Genomic DNA, 22,422 nt, shown 5'->3' on the forward strand with positions numbered 1-22,422 from the left:
CAGCGGCCACGGTCACCACGGCGACAGCGGCCACGGTCACCACGGCGACAGCGGCCGCGGCGGCATGGCGGGGGCGGCCGTGCTGCCCGTGGCCGTGTTCGGCTGCCGGCCGCGGGTGGCCGGCGGTGTCTGCTTCCTGGAGGAGCAGGTGGTGCTGCACGCCGCGGGGGCGGGCTGCCTGCGGCTGCACCTCGAGCACAAGTGGCACAACTTCATCCCAGGTGGCACCGACCCCGCTCCCGACCCTCACCCCGGTCCCGGTCCCGGTCCCGACTCCGGCCCGCCCTGACCGCTCTGCTCCCCGCAGGCACGGAGAAGAGCCGGGGCGTGCAGGCGCTGGCCGTCAGCCCCGACCGGCGGTTCCTGGCGGTGTCGGAGGCGGCGGGGGAGCAGCCGGTGCTGGCGGTCTATGAGCTGACGGCGGAGCGGGCGCGGCGGCGCAAGGTGCTGGCCGCCGACGAGCTGCCGGCGCGGCAGACGGTGTCCCTCGCCTTCTCCCCCGACAGCCGGCTCCTGGCGGCCGCCACGGCCCCCCCCGAGGGACGCCTCGCCTGCTGGCTCTGGGAGAAGCAGCAGCTGGCGGCGGCCGTCCGCGTCCAGGCCGCGGGCGACGGCCCCTGCCAGGTAACGGCTCCCGCTCCGCCCGCTTCCAAAACTTCCTAAACTTCCAAACCCGAGCTGTGCCAGCGTCCCTGCGGCTCGGTGGTAACACTCCCGTTCGCAGCTGACTCGTTCTTCGGGAGCATACTTCACTTTTCAAATCGATGGATAAAACGGTCAAACTTTAGCTCAGCAAGTAGCAGGTGCGAGGTTGGACATACGTTCATCCTTCAGGCCATGTGCACAGTGCATTTTCCCGTGGCACATGGCTTTTTATCCACGGCAAGAGGAGGAGAGGGCTCCACACTGTCTATTTCATAGAGTTTCTCTGACCTTTCTTGACATCTGCTGTTGGCCTCCCTCAGCAATAGGACACTAGGCTAAATAAAGTTTTGCACTGACCCATAATAGACATTCTCATGTCTGTATCTGTTGTACCACATGAGATTCTCGTATATGACATGAGATCTATGTTACGGAGCCAGTACAACAGGCCAGTGAGTGTGTAATGTGTTCCTTGTGTCCCTGCAAAAGCACACACTAAATAGATGGGCTGTGCTCAGTAGTTGTAACACACTTCTTGGAAGCTCCCAGTGCACCTTTTCCTTCCTGCAGTCTTCTGTGTTCAGATTGGAGGAGAAGAGTGGTTAGGAGCAGGCTGATGGCACACAAATGATTTCTGCATCCAGGTTTGGGTGCTCCTTCTCAGATTCTTTCATGTGGTAGGGAGGTCTGATACTTTCAGTCCATGTGTTGGTTGAACTCCAGCTGACATTTTTTCTGGGGTACAGCTACAAGCAGAAGTTGGCTGAACTTCTGAATGCATGAGCTCAGTTCCTAAAGAGAGGGGAGTGTAAATACTCTGGCTGTGTAAAGTCCCATTAAGCATAAAAAAATACTTCAAACTACCCTTCCTATCCTTCATGTTGAGTATTGAGATGGCTATTCCATAATTTTCACAAATAAACACCTAATTATGTGAATTCATGTGCATACTGTTAGCCTGAAACACAGGTATACAGAACTTATTCCTGGCCTTTTGAGAACAAATGGTCCCACTTTTCAGGAAGCTTGCTACTGGAAAAAATTGTTAATCGGTATAAAGAGGTATTTTGGCCTTACTTTTGTAATTTAATTTTAATAGACACACTTTTCAAAGAGGGAAAACTGCAGTCTGTAGTTATGGGAGCTAATTCTTACTCTCTTTGGTATTCCTGTATTCTATTGGTATTTGGTAATATTTGGTATTCCAATATTCCATTCTATGAACCATCTTCCCTTGTTTGTTTTCCTGTATCTGGTACAGAAAGTCTTCAGAACAGGTATAATCTTTGCTTATTTGTGAACATAGTTGGAAAAAATACTTCCTCTCTTTTTTGTTCCATAGGTGAGCTTTAATCCTCAAGACAATACCCAGGTTTGTATCACTGGAAATGGCTTTTTTAAACTTTTCAAGTACACTGAAGGATATTTAAAGCAGATGAATTTACAAAGGGGAGAGCCAGAAAACTACTTGTGCCATGCCTGGCTGTCTGAGGAGGAAGTTATATGTGGCACTGACACAGGCAAACTTAGCTTGTTTGAAACTGGAGAGCTGCACTGGGAGACGAGTTTGGAGTACAGAACACCACCCAGGAAACAAGAAGATACAGCTAAAGAATATGAGAGGTAAATCTGTTCAATGTTATTAGTAATAGTTCCATGCTTTTGCAGGCAGATTAGTTACTTCCTTCCTGTCCAGTTTATGTTGTCAGTTGCTGCTTAGCATTTTTTGATTTGTGCTTCTTTATTTTTAAGTCCTTATGCATTTCCTAATTGCATTTCTGGTTTTTCTAGTGGACTGGCCTTTGAAGATAATTATTTACAACAGCATTCTTTGCCTCAAATATCTGCAGTTGCAGCATATTCCAAAGGTTTTGCATGTTCACCTAGCCCAGGAGTTGTTCTTCTGTTTGAGAAGACCAGTGAAAAGGAGGTCTACAAGGAGAGTCAAGAAGTCTGGGTAAGGAGGAAAAATACTTTTGTAAGCAATTATGCAGCAGAGCCCTTTTTAGAGAACTGTGAGTATTTCTGATTCAGTTATTAATAATAACTTTTAGCACACTGCTAAACTGCATTGTAAGGATTAGCTAGCTGTCCTGGTGATGTTGAAAGGAGTTGACAAAGGTAACACTGAAAGTCAGTGCCTGATGACCTTTTGCAAGGTAATTCTGTATCTTTCCTTCCCACATAGAAAATGTGCTTTGAGGCTGTTAAACTTCAGAAAACCTTTAAGAAACTTTTATTTGTGGAGACTTTGGGGACTAAGAGGTAGATTAGATCAGTTTTGAAGAACTTGGCTGCTTGTTTTTTTTCCCAAGGAGAAGCTTTTCTCCCCTCAGGTATTTATTAGAGCTGTCATGAGACCTGTGCACTCTTAAATAATCCTTCTAACTGTTCTATAGCAAACTGTATGCATTGACCTGCTGAAATCTCTGGATAAGAACATTTAACTCTAATGAATTGGTCAAGACTCCATACTCTCATTCTAAAAGGTCAGATCTTCCCTATGCATGAGATCCTGTAATAAGACTTATCTACCTTAATGATACATTTCAAAGAGCTGTTATTCTAATCACATTTTTTAGGCAGTTCTCATTCTGACACTTGCTATTTTTTTTCTTGATATTTTTCTATTACCATTTTAAATCTTGTTTAGTGCAGTAATTCACATTACTGCTGAAATCTCCCGATACTTCATTTCAGCTGTGACGTTATGAATACCATTAGGTTGTCCTCTTGTTCTCTATTCTGTGCTTGCAGTAGTTATGTGCTATTAAATATCCACGTTGTCTTGCTGATATTATGAATGTGCTTATTAGAGGAGCATTACAACAAAAGTTTGTGTGTGTGCATGCCTACTACCAAAACGTGGAAACCTGGCACAACCCATGGGATGCCTTTCTTGTGCAGCTGCCTCAGGACCTGTTCAGCACTGAGCCAAAAAAGTCAAGCAGACAGGACATTACATGCATATGCTTCAGCCCTTCTGAGGAAATGATGGTTGTTAGCACAAATAAAAATCAGCTCTACATGTTTACTATGTTCTCCACCGAACTTATAAGGGTAAGTGCAGTTCAGTCACATTCCACAGCTTTCATGTCCAGTATTGCAATGATACAGGCTAGTCAGTACAGTTGTTTTCTGTGATGCATTCTCATTAAATCCTTCAAATGAACCCTTAAAGCTCAAGGTCTGAAGTGCTCTGTGTGCTTCTCTGAGGGCAGTATTTTTGTAGCCCCTTGCTCATGCCTCCCTCCCTGTGAATACCTGATGCTATTCAGCAGAATGATAGAGAACACTTAGGACCATTAAAGGGTGCCTGTTACTGCTGAACCCCTTCACTCAGGCTTTAACTGAGATATCCTCAATGTAACTCTGTGGTTCATGCTCCACTGTAATATGCACAAACTTTATTGCAATGATAAAGCTGGAACAGCCATGGGAATCCCCTTCTACTCTAAAATGATAGTTATTGAAGTCTTAGCTAGAAGTGAAACCTCCCTGTGAAATACAAACATAATGAAAAGCCTTCCCTACTCTGAAGGAATTAAATAACACAAAGATAAGTGAAAAATGTGTTATCATGAAATAGACTTTTATGAAATTGAGTACCTAACCTGTGTACATGCATACGGAAAGATCTTTACAGGAAGAGGGGTTGTAGTTAGGAGTTCTGTTTCCACATGCAGCCTAAAATTTTATTGGTGCTTCACTTCCAGCATGTGGTAGCTAGACATCCTAGTGAAGTTTTTTATCACTCAGCACTTGACTTTTTTTAAAGTATCTGCCTGACCAGAAGGTATTAACTGAATTCTTGCAGGTCCAGTTTTATTTATTTACCTAATTTGCCTTTTTTTATATACCTACAATTATGTTCTGCTCTCACTGCTCTGCCCTGCATCACTTTTCTTGATGATTAGTTATAAACTTAAAACTAACATTGTTAGGCTTTGAGCATTGTTATGTTCAGACCAGTGCAGTGAAAGGATTAAGTAGTTCCCTCAAATCTATTCTACAACTGTATGCAAAGACTCATGGTGGATTTTTTTTATCTGCCTTACTGCCTGCAATGAAATATTTGTGATTTCTTAATGTTCTCATTCCTTCTCAGGAGAAGATATCATATTTTGCATATATGAATTTCCCATTGCATTCTAATTCAATCACTGGTCTGGACATGTGTATTTGGAAACCCATTATTGCTACGTGTTCCTTGGATAGATCTGTCCGCATCTGGAATTACAAGACAAAGTAAAGAGTTGTTTGTATTTGTTATTACCTCTTGCTTTTTTGTGTATTGTATTTAGGAGGCAACAGCAGCAATCTCATATGAATGAGAGTGTTGTTCTAGTAAAATTCTTGTGTGGTGTGGGATGTAAATGGTATTACTGACATGATTTGGGGTGTGTGAATATGCAGTGCCTTTAAAACCGGTGTCAAAAGAATACAAAGCCTTTTCTATTAAGCTGTTTTTGTGTCAGACTTCTTGTGTTTTGGGAAAAACTCTTTCATTCAGCTTTGTCTTAAGATACTGTTGTCCCATATCCCACTTCTTAGGCATAGATCTTAAGCAAAATGACTCCAGCTCTTGAGGCTCCCTGGAGGGAAAAACAAATCTCAAGAGGTGCTTGTGTAGGATTGCAATCAGCAATTAATTTACCTTCTTCATTATATTACAGTACACAAGGATTTATTTATTCTTGCACCTTCCACACCTTCTCTGTGAACCAGAAAGTCAAATTTGCTTTTGTTTCCTGTAACATCTCTGTGATCATTACTTAACTGAATAACAACACACTTCCTCAAGGACAAGGCAGAGTCAGATTTTAGCTGCAGGCATCCTTGCTGGGCCAGATAATATCCTGTCAAGTGTGCAATGGGGAGTTTGTCCTGTTCCATACTGCTCCATGGTTTTCTCTTTCAGCACTTTGCAGCTGTGTAAGGAATATCAGGAGGAAGCATACGCAGTATCACTTCATCCCATTGGCCTTTTCTGTTTGGTTGGGTTTTCTGACAAACTACGATTTATAAGTCTCCTGTATGAGGACATGCATGTTTTCAAGGAGTTTGCTGTGAAAAAGTGTAGAGAGGTAAGGAGTGGTGCAAAAATGAAATTGGGGAGTTACGGGGAACAGAGTGCTGAAGAACATGACAGAAAATAAAAACTTCTCCAAAGATCCTAATAGGATATAGGATGTTCTATATCAAAGCTTAGAGAAATTGATTCTGACTATTGGAGAACAGGCCCAGAGGCTGATGTGTAAGTGTGTACCTGGGAAGCAGCAGAAGGGATAATTTGCTCAGAAATACTCCAGAACTGAATTTTACAGGGGAAAGCATTGATTAAGAAAACTCTAAGTGGCTAATTATGTCATGGAGTTTTCTTTTCATGCAACAATTTGATATTAAAGGATGTAATTGAAAATCAATGCATGAATGTTTTTATCCATTCCATCTACAGTAATGGGTGGTTATGTTCTTTTCATAGTGCTCATTCAGTAATGGAGGCCATCTTTTTGCTGCAGTTAATGGAAATGTGATTCAAATTTATTCCAGCATCACCTTTGAGAATGTTACTAATCTGAAAGGACATACTGGGAAGGTTAGTAAACAAATCTTATACAGTACAACTTATTAATGTATTAACTAGTTGATAAAATGCATTTTGAAGAGGTAAAGTACAATTTTGGACCTTGAGATGGCCCCAAAAAGTAAAAACAGAAATAGAAAACTCAGTTTTCATTGGTCAGAAGGCAAAATGTTCATGCACTAGATACACCTGAAAAGTCTGCCCTTAAATTGGAGGTGAACGATTGGCAGCTGGCTGAACAAAGTAAAATATCCCAGTAATATATTATAAAGATTAAATCTACTACTCCATATTGAAATGAACTTTTTCCTGATATTATGTTCATGAAGCAGCTCTTACTGGTTTTGGTTTTTTCTAATGCTAAAATAGAATTGGTTGAGAAATAGCTAGAGGTTTTTCAGTAAGACTTTGAAGCATGGTTCTGAAGTTGTCGTAGCTTTATCAGTACAATGACTCCATGCTGTGTGTCTGCAACCTACACATCAAGCTCCTTGGTGTGTTTTGCTTTTGCCAGGTACATGCAATTAAATGGAGTGCAGATGACACTAAATTTGTCTCCTGTGACACACACGGTGCTGTGTATGAGTGGAATTTGTTGACAGGTGAAAAGGAGTCAGAGTGTGTGCTCAAGACCTGCATCTACAGCATTTCCCTGACTTATGATGCCAAAATCATCTTTGCTGTTGGATCTGACCAAACTCTCAAAGAAATTTCAGAGTCTTCGGTGAGCCAACAAACATTCCTGGATTTTGCTGCATTCTCTGGGGAGGGTACTGGTGCTTTGCTTTCCTTAGCATCCATTTGGTAAACAGGAATTGGTCTGGGTTTGAAAGCTCTGATACTTACTGACACTTTTGTGTTATTATGTCCTTTAAAATGAAACCTGAAATTTTGTCATCGTTTTCTATTTTTGTAATTTTTCTTGCATTTATTTTAACTGCATTATGTGCTGCAGGCAGAGGTATAACTATTGCTCATGCAATACATAATCAAATAGTTACTGTAATACAAGGTTTGTGTGGTGGTTTGTGCTGTTGGTTTATGTTGTAGATCCAGCACGAGTTGCCTGCCTACGACGTTGTTTATACGACTGTCGCTGTCTCTCGTTCCGGGCGCATGATATTTGTTGGTACCTCCCTGGGGACAATTCGAGCTATGAAGTACCCATTAAGTCTGAAGAAGGATTTCAATGAGTACCAGGCCCATGCCGGTGCTGTTACAAAGGTAGCACAGAGTTCTTTCTTTTCCCTGTGGTGCCAGCTGCACACAGTTCCTTTAGGGCTGATTCTTCTTCTCAATTCATAGCATAATATGTTAAAATTAAGGCTGAATCTGCACATGGAGAATGAATATCACAGCATTCACAGGAGTCCTGTCTCTAGATGTGTCAGGGAATAAGCTGTTGACTAAAAAGTGGCTTGCACCAGATTACAAAACATGGCATATTGGATGGAGAACTTTGATACAGCTCCTTCTGGAAAGAGAAAGGTAATTTTGTCATAGAACCTTTTAGGTTGGAAAAGAGCTTTTAGGTCATGAAGTGCAACTGTTAACCCACCAAGTCTACAGTAAACCATGTCCTCAAGTACCACATCTACACATCTCTTAAATATCTCCAGGGATGGTTCCTGCACCACTTTCTCTTGTAGAGGGGCATCACATTTGCCCATTTCCAGACGGCTGAGACTTCTCTAGTGAGCCAGTACTGCTGCCAAATGACTGAAATGGCTCAGTGAGCACTTCTGCCAGCTCCCTCAGTGTGCTTTGGTAGGTCCCCATTCTCCAGGAAGCCACATGTTCTGTGTTGTTAAAACTGGTCATAATTTTGGTATTTTAAGTACCACTGTCAACTACAGCACCTTGACTTATCCTTGCACAGTCCAACATTAGAATATGAACTTCAAATACTGTAACTCTACTTTCACCTCAGTGGTAAGCTGTATCAGCTCCCAAGTACTCTATGCCAGATCAGGCAGCCACAGGAGGTCTGGAGGAGGTGACAGCAGTTACTACTACATAGTTCTTGCTGAGCTTAGTTGTACCTTCAAAAGAAAACATTTAGCCATCTGTCGCTCACACAACTTCTCAAAGAAAAACACTAGAGTCCTTTGGAATTGTCATATAAATTGCCTGTCTGTGCTATAATTGTCTAGAAGGTCTTTTCTGTTTCAGGTTTTTAAAAATCTTCCTATGGCTTTGAGAAAGGAAGCAGATCCAGTATCTACACATATTCTTTTCCTTCCCTTTGTAGTTTCAACCAGAGTGGAACAGGAGTAGGAGACATAATCAAAATGTTGGTAGTGGGACTGTGTTATTATTTCCACAGTTGAATTTCTGGGTTAGAAATTAAGAGAGTAATGGGGGTGGGGAGAAAAATGTGGTGTAAAATAAAACTGTATCTCCATTCTTCCATGTCTCATCTATTATTTTGTTGTCTCTTCCTTCTAAGATGACAGTAACAAGTGATGACCAGTTTTTACTGACTGCCTCAGAGGATGGCTGTGTATTTATCTGGAAAGTGTATGATAAAGAAGGTGGGGGAGTGAAAGGAGAGCAGGAACTTGAGTATGCTGAGGAAGTGTTGATCATGAGATCAGATATAGAGGAGAAGGTAGGAGGAGCAACTTGTGAACATAAACCGTAGGATTTCTGTGAATTCCATTTCCATAATGCTTGTTACCAGCCAGTCCTAAATGGCTTTGGTCAAAGAGGTTACAGCAAGTTGCTGCAGTGGCTTGTCAATATGCAAACATCATTGTACAAACAGCAAGTGTGGATTAGATTTTTCTCTAATACTTACCCCAATCTCTTGAAAACAATTCTAATGGAGTAGAGAAGTCAGAAGATTAATTTCTATAAACTGTCTTCTAAGACAGCAAAGGAACTTTACTTCTAGAACTTCTTGGTCGTCTGTCTGAAGATTCTCTGTAAAGGCTGTTTTCATAAATATGTGCATGTAAATAAAACATCCTTAACAAGCTGTTGCTAACAGCAAATATTCTCTCTCTTAAAACTGTTTTCTCATCCGTGTCCTAACAGAGTCAGGCAATACTAGACTTGCAGATTTGTGTGAGAGATCTAAAGACAGAAAGTGATTACGAGCTACGTCTCAAGGACATGTATTGTGAAGGAAAAATAAAAGCATTGGAAGAGAATTTCACTCAGGAAATAGACTCCCTTAAAACTAAACACCAGGTATGATTCATGTTGCAGAACCAAATACTAAGAAATCTTTCACTGAAGAGTTGAATTCAAGCTTGCATTACATATGTAGAAATGCCATACAGCATCTAAAATCATTCCTTTCTAGTTTAAGATGTTCTTGATATTTATAAAGCATGAAACTACCTTTGTGTCAAGTATCTTATAGGTACAAGGGGATGCAAGAGCTCTGCTAGGTAGCATGTAAGTATCTTCACATAAAAGCAGCACAATAAATGCTGCCTGAGCTTGAGGATCAGTAGTAGAAGTGGCAGTGTGCCTTAAAAGCTCCTTTCCATATAAGGCTGCAGCTGCTGCAGGATCTAACAATTACTCTCTTTAATGCTGCCTTCTTTATGTCCTGTCTGCTTAGATTTTTAAGAACATCTGCTGAGGTTTAATGTATGTTTTTTTGAAAATAAAGGTAAAATATATTCCCTGCATGTCTTCTGTTTGTGTGCTTGTTGATTTTTTTTGTGGTCATGAAGCAGGGCTCCCCTGAAAAGCAAAGGCTATGATAATTCTTCCCAGTGTCTTATTTATCTGTGTCTGATAATGCTATTCTGTCCGTCCGTTTGGTGCACACACTGGATTCCTGACCTGTAATTTGTTCTATTTCTGGAATTCTTTTAGATGTAGAAGGCAAGGGATTCAGTAGTAATTTCTCTGGCAGTAAAACAACTCAAAGTAAGGGATTATATATCACATGATTCAATCCTGTCAACCTCATGTTCTTTTTGAGCTTTTGAGTGAATATTGTCCTGTTCTGGTGATTTGTTACTGCTTATTTTTTCAAGTTGTGCATAGTTCCTTCAAGCAGTATTTCTGTTTGACTACATATAAAGGAGTTCAGTATGAAAGCTTGCCAAGTGATTTATTAGTTGTAGTATTTTACAGGTTTGTAATTTTCAAGTACTCTTTTTATACCTCTCTTGTCTTTTGGCCCTACAGTTGTTCCAGTAGGTTTTTGATATTCATTTTTTGAGGAGGTTTAATTATTCATTTTAATGTTTTCTTCAATTATTTTTTAAGATTCTTTGGCTTGTCTCATTGTGGGCTTTTTGTCTAAATAACCTGAGTTTTAACCTTTCTATTTTTCCACTCTTTTGTAGAACCTAACCTTTTACAAGAAAGCCATTTAATTTCTTGTGGATTCCTCTACCTCTGTTTTATCTCTGCTGTTTTTTTTTTTCTGCGGTTCTTCAGGTCTTTTGATAAGTAGTGCTTGGCTATATATTTATAATAATCTCAGCTACACTGAGAATTCTTTAGACTTGTTGATTATAGGCTTGCAAACAAATGCCTTTGAAGATGAATATAATTCTCTAGGCAGACAAGTTGGACTTCCTGTCCAAGTATCAGTACATGTTAAGATTAAACTGAATGACAGCTTTAGACTGAAAGGGCTAAACTTTCTAGTTGTATCCATCAGACAAATGGAATATTTCTGCTTACCATGCAGTTGTTGCAATAAGAAGGCGAAAATAACATAATTATGGTACAATTCCTAGCATCTCTGGGAAATTTCTCAGCTGTTTTCTTGCTCCAGTTTTTTGTGCTTTTTTAGAAGATTAAGTAATTTATAGTGGCAGGCTGACATTTCAAGTGAATGGCATTTAAAATTCACTCTTGCATAGGTTTATGTCATACTATGCAAATGTCAGCATTTTAGGACCTCAAAGTTTCTTCAAGTGAGACAGGAAGCAGCTTGAACTTTAATATCTGGACAATAATTTATGGAACTGCAAATTCTCCTCAGGCAGGCATACACAGAGGAGTGGAGGCTTTTGTAGCTCACAAACTTTTCTTTTTAGATTAGGATCAGTACCTTGTATTATATGAACACTGTTTGCTGCTTTTCCTTAGCTTTCCTTAGCTTAAAACTACTTACATTCGTTTGTTTGTCAAAACTAATATGTGGGAAAACTTGTTTTAGTGACACATGGCATCTCAGTTTTGGTGAGAGATTTCAAACATATTTCTGTCATGTATATATTCCTCACCAGGGGCAAGAGCGCAAACAATTTGGACATTGCTTTGTCTAGTTTCAAATTAAAATGTTTTTTTCTTTTTTTTCTTCCCCCAGATTTTACAGGAAGAGAAAGAAAAACAGCAGCTACAACACGAGGTTCAACTGTCTGAGCTGATGGATAAACAGGCCAGGGAGGTGCAACAACTAGGTTAGACAATAACAAATGTTTGTAACTAGAAACCGGGGGAAATGCTGATTGATAGCAAATGATGTGACAGGGAGGGATTACTAGAGCAGAAGTATAAAGAAAAATGGATGTATGTCATGTAGATATTTGGTGCAGACCAATTGGTTGTCTAAACTGCACCATGCACGTGCCCATGATGAGAACATGCACATGGGCCCTGTATTTTAGAGGCTCTAGACATTAGTACTTTCTTCATTTATTTTATGCACAGCTCACTGTACAAGAACAGTGCAGTCATTCAATTCAGCAAGGAGGTGCACACAGCCTGGAAATACCTGGACTCCAGATTTGTAATCAAGATGAAAATACTGCAAATTAATACCAAGGAATCCCTCCATAAATAACTCCATTGCCTACTCATACTTTGTAGCAGTTGAGTCCATACAGCTCTGCCATGGTTGTCACCCAAGGAAATGCCTAAATTAGTTTTCAGTTTTGCATGGCTACAGAGTCTAAAGCCCCTGTATAACTGATGAAGAAAGTGATTAAATACTTCTACTTGTAATTTATTGCAACCAGCTGCCAAAAAGACAGTAAATAATAAGGCAGTGATAGCTGCAGAAGGAGAGGATTCACTCCTATTTTCTATTAATTTTATCCATTCCATATGTTTCCTGTTAACAGAATCTGACAGTAATCAGAAACTCTCAATGGAAAATGAGAAATACCAGGAGCTTCAGGTGAAATCCCAGAAGATGGAGGAGGAATATGAGAAACAATTGCACAATTTGGAGGAAGGCAAAATCAGGGCTGTGGCAGAGCTAAAAGAACATTATGAGAAAAAACTTAAACATAAATCTGTTCTGCTGGAAGAGGTAGGAAGCTTGATTTGCACACAGCCTGGAAGAAACAGCAACTTTAATTGCATAAGAAACATCAATTTTAAAAGATCCTAAGTGATACTGGTTTGTGATTTCTGCAGCCCTAACAAATTTGCTGATGATAATATTTGGGCCAGATTCCTAACTTGAAGCTTTCAAGTCTTAAGAATTATTAAAAAATAAATAAATAAAAATAAAGCACCTGCAATGTGTATGTTATCAGTTTCTAAAGTTCTAAAGTTAGTTTAATCCACTAAAAAGTTATCTTAGATAATATTGCTGCAATCGAATACTCCACTAAACATAGATTCTCCCAGGAGAAACACAGTTACAAATAAACTTCAATTTCTCTCCTTTACTGGTCTCTTGCACTTGCCTTCTCTAATGTTTGTTTTCCTTAACTGCAGGCAAAGGAGAATATAAGGAAGCAGATTGAAGCACATGAAGAAATGGAGAAACAAATTTATGAAGATGGAGACAAAGAAATCTCAGAACTCAAAGACAAGTATGAGAAACAGCTCTTGGAAGAAAAGGAGTCCAACATGCAACTGAAAGGAGAAATAGGAGTCATGAATAAAAGGGTATCTTTTATTCTGTGCTAGTATCAGGCCTGCACAAGAAGACCTATAACTGAGGATTGAATGTGATTAATGGCATGTCAATTTAGTCCATTAATCTAGTTTGTAAATATGTGGCATTTCATATGAGAACAATAGCCCATTCTTAGGTTAGTTTGAATGTTTAGCGTATTTGGGCAGAAGAAGCTGTCTGCTGATTGCATTGCTGATATGAATAGAGATAGATGATAAAGGAGGTATGTTTTTATTAGTACACTTTCTCTGATCTGCATAGTTTTAAACCATAAATAATATTGTTCATCTTATGACAGGAAAGAAATGAACTTTTAATTTTTCTATCATTGAATACTTTGCTTTGTTACTAAATACTTCTACTGTTTCATTTGATGCTGTAATCCCTGTGTTTTGTTTGCATCATCATTTTTTACTGGCTTTACTGGGATTTTTAAGGAGACATGAAATACTTTACCTCTTTTATTGTCTGCGTATTACATTTGCCTAAGGATGTTAGAGAGACATTTTTTCTTTTTTGTTTTCTCCAGTATCTATCTGGAGACAGAGAGGTTCTTTTCATACTCTCTACTATCATGGTACTGTCTTTAGTTTGTCTTTTATACCTCAGGGATTTCTTCATGTGTCCTTACAGTTTGTCCAGCACCATCCATTGGTTCCAACTTCCTTGGTTTTGCAGATCTTAGTACTGAGGCAGGGATTTTGAGGGTACCCAAGAGCTATGAACTGGGTACCCAAGAGCTATGAACTGGGCACCCTTGCAGTCTTCCATCTTTAGAGATGTATTGCCTTCACCTTATGAGAATATTCCATGGACTGAGTGCTAGCTGCAGCTGATGCTTAGGTATAATATCCATACCCTTCTTGCTGCTGGATGCAATTTCCTTCCTTCCTTCCTTCCTTCTAGTGCAGGAGGTATTCTTGTCAGAATATACAGAAAAAGCAAAAATGGATACTCAACCCCCTTTTGAGTTAGAGGCATTCAACTGATGCGCTGCTCCTTCATCATATCTTAATTTGATATCCTTTATCCCGCCCTGTCTACACGGTATCCTACAGAATAGGAGGACCAAGCTGTGCACAGTTTTGGAGACTGTTAAGTTCTTACTAGTTTGCCTCTCTAGTTGAACAGCCTACAGAAAGAGCTCAAGGACCGAAACAGGGATATTGAGGAAATGAGACTGGAACAGCAGAAGCTGCAGGACATCATTAAATCACTGGAAAAGGACATCTTGGCACTAAAGACAGATGTTAAAGAGAGAACTGAAACTATCCTAGAGAAGGTGAGAAAGTGGACAACTGGATGAGGTCAAAATCACCTCCCTTAATTAAATAGAGATATTTATTTTAATAGTATTTGTTGTGATAATATTCCATGACTGGAAACTCGATTTCAACTTCAGGAATTTGTGATCTCCAGTTTGGGATTTTGGTTTTTAGTTGGAATTCTAAGCTTTTCTTTGGGATCTCAAGTTCAGGATGTTGACTTTCTCATCCCCTGTTCTGGCACCTGTAGATGGATCAGCATTATTTGCCCCATCTAACCTGTAGATTTGCAACTGGAGTTCAATTTTCCACAAGATCTGTTACTGCTGGTTTTGTCTCTCCATATTTGTTTCTTGTCCTAGGGTTCTGTGTGAGAGTGCTAGGTCTGATTCAGATCTCTCTACCCATTTCTTCCAGGAGAAACATGTATATGATCTAAAAATGAAAAATCAGGAACTGCAAAATTTCAAGTTTGTACTGAGTTACAGAATAGAGGAGTTTAAGAAGCAAATAGAGTCACGTGAAAATGATATTGAGACAATGAAGAAACAGATCAGTGAGGTGAGTAACACTCTCATTTGGCCTCTGCTACAAAGCCCATTGTCTAAATACAAACATGACCCAACAAGTCCATGAAAGTCCACCCTGGTTGTTCCCTGACTTCTTTCACGGATACATAGCACTGATTCAATATCCATGCAGTTAATAAAAATATCTGTAGACAATAGCTATTTAATTTTGTATCACATACTACCAGTGATCAACATAGTTATTAAGTTCCTGTATGTAATTCTAAATTTTGCTTAAAAATAGATCTTATCCTTACGTGGTTGCCCTCCATGTGCCCTATACCATTTGCAAGACACTGCTTTTACTGATCTGGCAGAGGACAGTAAATTTCTTCTCTCAGAAATGTTGCAGATTTATGCAAATATAAGTCTGCTAGGGGTTAGATACATGGCAAATTATATTCATCAGCTGATAAATAGGATAAACGTATTCATAGTTAGCATGTAGCAAATTTATTGAGGGAACTTATTTATGATAGAAGCTTACTATGATTTCTGCATAGATGTATCCTTAGCTCATCCAAACTAGGACTATGGTGACATAGTCTTTTAAATAAAATGCAAAGTAATCAACAATTTATATGTATTTCAGACTAGCAAGATTAAATCCCTGTTGTCTTTTCTGGTCACCATCTTGTGCCATAAGTAAATGCTGTAGTACCTTATTGTTTTTTCCTGTGTGTTCTGCATATATACCCACAGTTTTCCATCTATTTGTTTCTTTTCAGTATCAGGGCCTAGTTATGGTTGCCCTTACTCTTTCCAGTATTGACTGTCCATTTCCCCCTCATCCATTTTTATTCAGATGGAACAGTAGAGCTCCCGTTCAGCTCAAGGAATTTAGATGGTATCCCATAATTTAAATTAATGTGACTCAACAGGGAGTTGCACATTCATTTGTGTGGTCTCTGTATATTCTGACAGAGGGCAGTGTTGTTAAAAAATTGACGTTTCTCATGTTGTCATTCAGCCTGAAGGGGGACGTATTCCCTCAAGTCTGTATTTCCAGCCTCTGGTTTTCCTGTTATGTGTTGTTTTTTCACGTCTCCTTTTAACCCTGATTTCCTCCTCCTGCTTCCTTTCAGATGGAGGAGGAGCTGGAACAATTCCGCAAGGAGAGCGTAGAGCTGAAGCTGACCATCACACAACTGCAACAGAAACAGAAGGCAACTGCTGGTGAGGTGCACAAAGAGATGGAAAAGGTATGGGATACCCCCACCACGCAGATCCCACAGAATGACATTGGTGGGCACAGAACACTGGTGAAGCATTAATCTGAGCAAACAGTTACTTCAGGGGTGCTGTGTCCAAGGACCAAGAGAGTCTCTGGTCAGTGGGGACAAAGACACAAAACTTCCAAGTCTCCAACCAGCTTAGAGCATTCATATTAAAAAAATCCAGTTATTTATGAGTCAACATATATTGTCCTGAGTTTAAGAGAACAGTGAGGTGAGTGCTGAACTACTTGTTCCTGCCCAAGCCTGAAATCTGGGGACACTTGGCCTAAACAGGAGCAGCATGTAGGATGCCACCTAGGCATTAATAGGATGACAGAAAGGAAGGTCTCATTAATGGAGGAGTCAAGGACCCCTTGTTTGACAGTGTATCAGACATGAGGGAGGAAAAGGGACTGCAGGTGAAGGTGGAGGGGCATAGCAAGCAGTGCATGAGTGAGGAAGCAAGTAGAGAGGCCTGGCAGAAACCAAGAGAGAATGGGAAGGCAGTCTTGATGTGAAATCAGCAAGCTGTGTGTGCATCTGATATGTTTTGCCCCTTGCCTTCTCTCCTTAACTGTTGGTGTGTTGTTTCTAAATAAGAAGGTAAGACAGCATTTGAGCAATGCTCTCAGGCACATGATGTGGCTCCTGGGGACATCCTGTGCGGGGCTGAGTTGGACTCAATGATCCTGGTGGGTCTTCCAACTTCGCATATTCTGTGATTCTGTGTTTGGGAAAGGACAGTGGGCAATAACATAATGAGCCACTGTTTTTCAGATGTCATCTTTGCAGGTTGCCACTGATACTACCTAATAAAAGTATCTTGGTTTATTATTGTTCCTAAAATCTATGACTGCTGTTCAACATGTAGTGCTCACGTTCCCAGTGAGTTGTTAATTAATTTTTTTTAAATGAAGTGGAAGGAAGTATATGAGAGTTTTCACCAATTCCACTAGACTTTCTAGAAAATTGCACGATGGGAGTGTTCTGATGAACCAAATACGAATGTGACTACATCATTCTTGCAGAGGCAAAATATGGAAACCTTCATCAAACGATTTAAGGCAGATCTTCATAATTGTGTGAGATTCATTAACGATTCCAAAAAAATGAAAGATGGTATCCGTGAACTCTACACCAAGTATGTGCATCAACCAGACACGGTGAGTCAGAACCTTCGCCTTCTCCTTGCCCACGACTTTGTCTAGTAGTGGAATAACTGAGGCAACATGCTGTGCCCTCTCAGGTGGAGCCTCAAGCAGAAGATGCAGATTTGCAGCAGCAGTACAAGAAACAGCAAGAGTATAACGAGAGGAATTTGGCAGTTTTAAAGAAGAAGGTGATGAAGGATAAGGAAATGCACCACACTGCTTACATGCGCCTCATGCAGGTAATAAGCCTTTTCCTTGTAGTATGGAGTGGGAGCAAAGGAAGTGGCTGCACAAAGGAAACTTTATTAACCTTTCTGTTATGGTTTCTTAGGACTTTGAAATAGTTTTGGTTGGCTTTCTTGCCAGAAATTCCTACATTTTTCAAGTGCTTTCATTAACTATTCTGAACAAAAAGAGCAAGATCTCGGAAGTCAGAAATGGCTTTTGTTTATCTCCCACTCCCTGAAAGGAGATGGGGAACTTCTGTTGCAAGGATGTTTTTAAGGAAATTAATGTACCTATTTTTTATTTCAAATAGTATTTACAAAAGCCATCATAGTCAATTTGCCCTTGTTTGGGTGTCAAGCTGTATCTGCTATGTAATAATGTTTAGGAAGTAATTTTGGAGGAAGAAAAGGAAAAAAAACCCTTCTTTGTCCACACAGTCCCATGCCTGCTGGTGTGGATTCAGAAGAACTTTCTGCTTTTCACATCCAAAATTTCCAAGGAAGTTCAGAAATACATGGAGAATGTGTCTATTTGTACTAAGATCTTTTGCTCAGAATCCTTGTTTCTTACAAGGCAAAGTAAACTGGTGACTGCTGGGGTCAAAGATCCAATCTGTTTTTATCTGGAGTGGAAGGACCTAGAGCTCCACACCAGATATCCTAGGAGGACAGCTTTTCTAGTCTCTTCTTAACATGCTCTCCTTCTGCTCAGTCAGCACTTCCTTTTCCCCTCAATAGCCTTTCCTACATTGTTACTTTATTATGCTTCCTCAGGATCATTAAATCTCATCCCCTCCTAAGTCATCTGTTGTTTGCTATTTATTCATAATTTCCTTCTTCAGGGTTAGACAGCAGCAATCTTCTTCCCTGATACTATTTTAATGGTTTTTTACTCTTTCTCTGAGTTAGATGTTTCCTTTGGCACAAAAGGAGATGGGTTCAGAAAATAACCTGAAGAATTTCCTTACTGGAATAGGGTGACAGATGGTGTTCATAATGATACTACTTGATGATGTCTTGGATCAGTAAGCCTGACATGAAATGATTATTAAAACCAAATTAATAAAACATCTGGAAGATGAAGATATCAAAGATTCTAACCAGCCTGGTTTCTTCAAAGAAAAAGCAGTTCTCTGAAGTCCAGTAGATTAATGAGGTTTTACAACCAGCAGGCATTATCATGGCCTTCCAGTCTTTCACAGGGGCTTTTAAGACTAGTTTAGACAAACTTCTGTGAGGATTTGCTTTGAAAAAGCAAATGACATCTTGACAGTCTTCTAGCTCTGTATTTCTATTATTCTTCAGTTGTGCTTACATTTTCAGAGTTATGCCCTCCTCTTTGAGAGATTACTCATAGGTACACTCCACTAGTGACTGCTGCAACAGATGATTAGAACTGTCAAGATAATTATAGTTATTCTTACCAGTTGACAAGTTGCCTGTTATTCAGCTATTAGTTTTTCCTCCAGCCTTTTGTATATGTAATGGCTTCTTTGGATATATAAAAACAGAGACACTGAATAACCTTGAAGTAGTTGAAGCCCATATAGGATGAAATTTTCTCTGTGTCTTACCTGTCTCTGACAGCCACCACTGTAGGGACTTCCTGGACTGTAGATTGCATCCATATGACATGTCGTTGTACCCGATGGCCTCATTATCCATGCATTTGATCAGTCCCTTTTCTGAAACAATTGGTTCTTTACCACAACATCCCGTGACAATGAACTTTCCCATGAACGTTTATTTTATATATCCATTCTGTGACGTTGCATTGCAGTGCAAGCATTCTGACAGCATGCAAATATTGAATTAAAGGCTAATCTCTCTGGAGAGAAGGCCTCTTCAGGAAAATATTATCAGTCTCAACCAACAGTCTTTTAGCACTAAGCAAACCAAACAAGACATTTCTACATAGCCCAGATTACTTCATATAAAATACTCTGTATTATATTTTCTGATAGACCAAAAGCAAGATCTTCATTTGACAGCAGCAGGTAATCTCTTGGACTGAACATATGAAGGTGCTCATGACTAAAGTACACCTAAAGGCAAATGCTCTGACCCAACCCTGAAAGCTGGTCAAAAGAAAATTACCTTGACTGATTATTGGAAGTTACCCTCTTCATGTGTTCTTTCAGGATCAAGCTCTGGAATAAATGCAAAGAGTCAAATTTCATCTGTATTTAAAGGCTTGCACTAGACAAGTCAGACTCAAGAAAATATTACAGTTCCAGAGCTGCCTGAGCACACCAACTCCTGCTGCATTTATAGTCCAACATAACAACTGCAAGAGCGACTCTTCTTGCCCAACAAGCTCAGATCTTAATGAATCCCACACTCTTCCTCCAGTCAGTGACTTTCAGCTGAGGAGAAACTAAAGCACAGCTGCTGTACTTGCCTTAGTGTGAAGTCTTGATAATCTTGCCACACACATGCCCTGAGCTATTGCTGCCAACTTGAACTCTTTGAGTGCAGCCACATACTGAGAGGTGCAGTGAGCTTTGTACTTGGCTACTAACCAGCCCGCAGTTGTGTGGTGCCAACACTTTTATAGGTATACTCGAAGGAACTGAGTCGTATGCTTTGCACAATCTTTTGTGGCAACATAATTATCTCTATCAACCAAAATGATCATTAAAACAAAAGTAGAAAACAAGATTTGAAGACACGATTTTCATGGGAAAATTTCATTCTTCCTTGTTCTTATCTCCTGTTGGTTTAGTGGGTTCTCTACTGCTTGAGACTGGTATTGTGAGGTACCCTAAACATGCCTTTTTGCCATCCATCTTTTTTAAATATTGCCACTGTGTTCCAAAAGTTCTAAAAAACACACCACAGGTAGCTGAAATAGTTGCTATTCTTGGTTCAAGTATGATGGGAGCCATTTAACATTTGCCCCAGTTATTGATGTGGTATTTCACTGTCCTTGTAAGAGGCAAATATACAATTCCACTTCACTCTCTTGAATACAAAAAAGAAATATTGAGTTAACGGTGCTCCTGTTTCTAAATCACAAGCAGCAGTGTTATCATCCTTTAATAGTATTAACCCATACTGGTTTTGCTGAAGTCTTTGAATCTGTTGCAACAATGGGTAAATTACATTTACTGGCACTTTCACAGCTGCTTCAGGAAGATGCTTCATGGTAGCCTACTAAAAAATTAGAGGACTGAACTTTTATAGACTGAAAACAAACTAAGAAAAAAAACCCAAAAGATTAATACGTTGCTAAATTTTCCTTATAACAGCATGTTAGCAGTAGGTACCTCAAGTCTCCACATGCTTTATATATTTCCTAATAATTTGGAAGGAGTGTGGAAAAGTAATGTCTGTCAGAATTAATGAATAGGGCTTTGAATAATTCCAAGGAGATAAGGATAATTTAAGTGAACAAATACATAGTGACAAATGAAAAGCAAAATAATACACACTGGAGGGAGAGATGGGAATTCTTTTCATTAATTCTGAATTAATTGGATCCATTTAGGAAGGCCCTGAGCTTCCCTTTGGAATTGACAAGAAAGATGATACCTTGGAGTGTGGCTGCAGTCAGAAAAGCAAAACAAATATTAGGTTTTTGAGCTTACATGGTTTGAATACTGTCATGTTCTGAGTCGCATCTAATGTGATCTTTCCTGAAATGTTGTGTACTCTCCTGATTGCCTGGCACCTTCTGCTTGTGATACTGATTCTATACTTTCCAGTGTCTTTCTCAAAGATATGAAGATACATATTGCCCAGCCAGATAGTACCTGTGCCTTTCCTTATAGAGCATGTTGTTTTTGCAGGAAAATGTGAGTCTGATTAAGGAAATTAATGACTTGAGGCAAGAACTGAGGGTGGCCAACATGCAGGTGCACGACCTCCAGTCAGCACTGAGATTAAACAGGAACAAAAAGGCAATTCAAGACACAGGTGAATAGTTCTTGTATATTTTCCATATTGTCAGTACTCATGGCAGAAGCTCTTTTTGTCCTTGGTGAACAATTCTATTACTGTTTGTGTTTCATTCTAGCTTGTCTGCTTGGTGGTACCTGTTAATTTTAATGTTAATTGTAGAATCTGCTAATTCTGCAGATTCTTACTATTTAGATCTACTCCTTCAGCCCTGAAAGATGCTTTCCTTTGTTCATGCCAAAGAACTGTATTAGCTGGACCTTTGTTACTGTACTATGTCCTCTCTATTTTATCTTCCAGCTCCCTCCGGTGAACTTCTGTGTAGCCCAGCTGTTCTGAGGTTGAATCCAGAGATGGAAAGTGAAAAAATCATAGAAATGCAGCAGCTAGAAATTCAGTATCTGCGAGACCAAATCCAGGAGATGGGGCAAGCCCTAAACCGTCCAGGTTGAGTCTCTTTCAGTTAGAAATCTTCCTGACCTGAATCTGGGAAGAAGCCACAAGACACAGCAACGCTGACGTGGTTCAAAGATGCCTTATGTTATTATATCCTCCTGGCAAGATCAGAAATGCAGCAGCATAGAGTAGACTTACATGATCCTATACTCTTCCACTAGGAGCATTTATAAAACAATCAGTCCTCTAAACACTTCTCCTACTTTCCTGAAATCTGCCCTTTTCATGAGATTTAGTAGCCAAAAGAAAAAAAAAAATAAATTCATGTTAGTCTAAGACTAATCTTTGTGCCTTCATGCTAGGTACTCATCTTTCTCTCGAGAATTAATGTGTCCTAACTCAGAAGAGCTGGTCAAACTGTAAGTCTTTTCTGCTAGAACTCTAATTTGGTGTCATTGTGCTGCAAAATTCAACATCAGCCTTTTATTTTCCAGTATTAAATTGCCTATGTCCATACAAAGGACTGCTGCTCTTAAGACCGATGTCATTGTTATTCTAAGCAGGTATCCAGTCACAGATTAACAACCAATTACCTTGTGAGGCCAACCTTTGACTCAAGCACACCCGAGCTAG

General features: G+C 39.8%; 1 protein-coding gene and 1 long non-coding RNA gene across 2 annotated transcripts; one reads left to right on the top strand and one right to left on the bottom strand.

The window, feature by feature from the left end:
- The first annotated feature begins 25 nt into the window (after positions 1-25).
- On the top strand, positions 26-21,912 carry CFAP57 (cilia and flagella associated protein 57). Its single transcript, XM_068199096.1, is given in 23 exon segments — positions 26-221; positions 308-624; positions 1,988-2,268; positions 2,398-2,602; positions 3,553-3,705; positions 4,754-4,893; positions 5,567-5,732; positions 6,131-6,244; positions 6,747-6,956; positions 7,283-7,456; positions 8,682-8,843; positions 9,272-9,427; positions 11,520-11,613; positions 12,277-12,467; positions 12,881-13,054; positions 14,188-14,346; positions 14,747-14,890; positions 15,984-16,100; positions 17,144-17,278; positions 17,362-17,505; positions 21,285-21,411; positions 21,694-21,824; positions 21,826-21,912. Coding segments are annotated over 23 exon segments (3,738 nt in total). The 5' UTR covers positions 26-64.
- LOC137478920 (uncharacterized) lies at positions 19,826-21,705 on the bottom strand. Its single transcript, XR_011001874.1, has 2 exons — positions 21,582-21,705; positions 19,826-20,691 (listed from the first exon to the last, which is right to left on the bottom strand). It is a non-coding gene; the product is annotated as an uncharacterized lncRNA (long non-coding RNA).
- Positions 21,913-22,422: the final 510 nt, after the last annotated feature.

This window comes from Anomalospiza imberbis, chromosome 9 (assembly GCF_031753505.1).
Source record: "Anomalospiza imberbis isolate Cuckoo-Finch-1a 21T00152 chromosome 9, ASM3175350v1, whole genome shotgun sequence".
NCBI lineage: Eukaryota > Metazoa > Chordata > Aves > Passeriformes > Viduidae > Anomalospiza > Anomalospiza imberbis.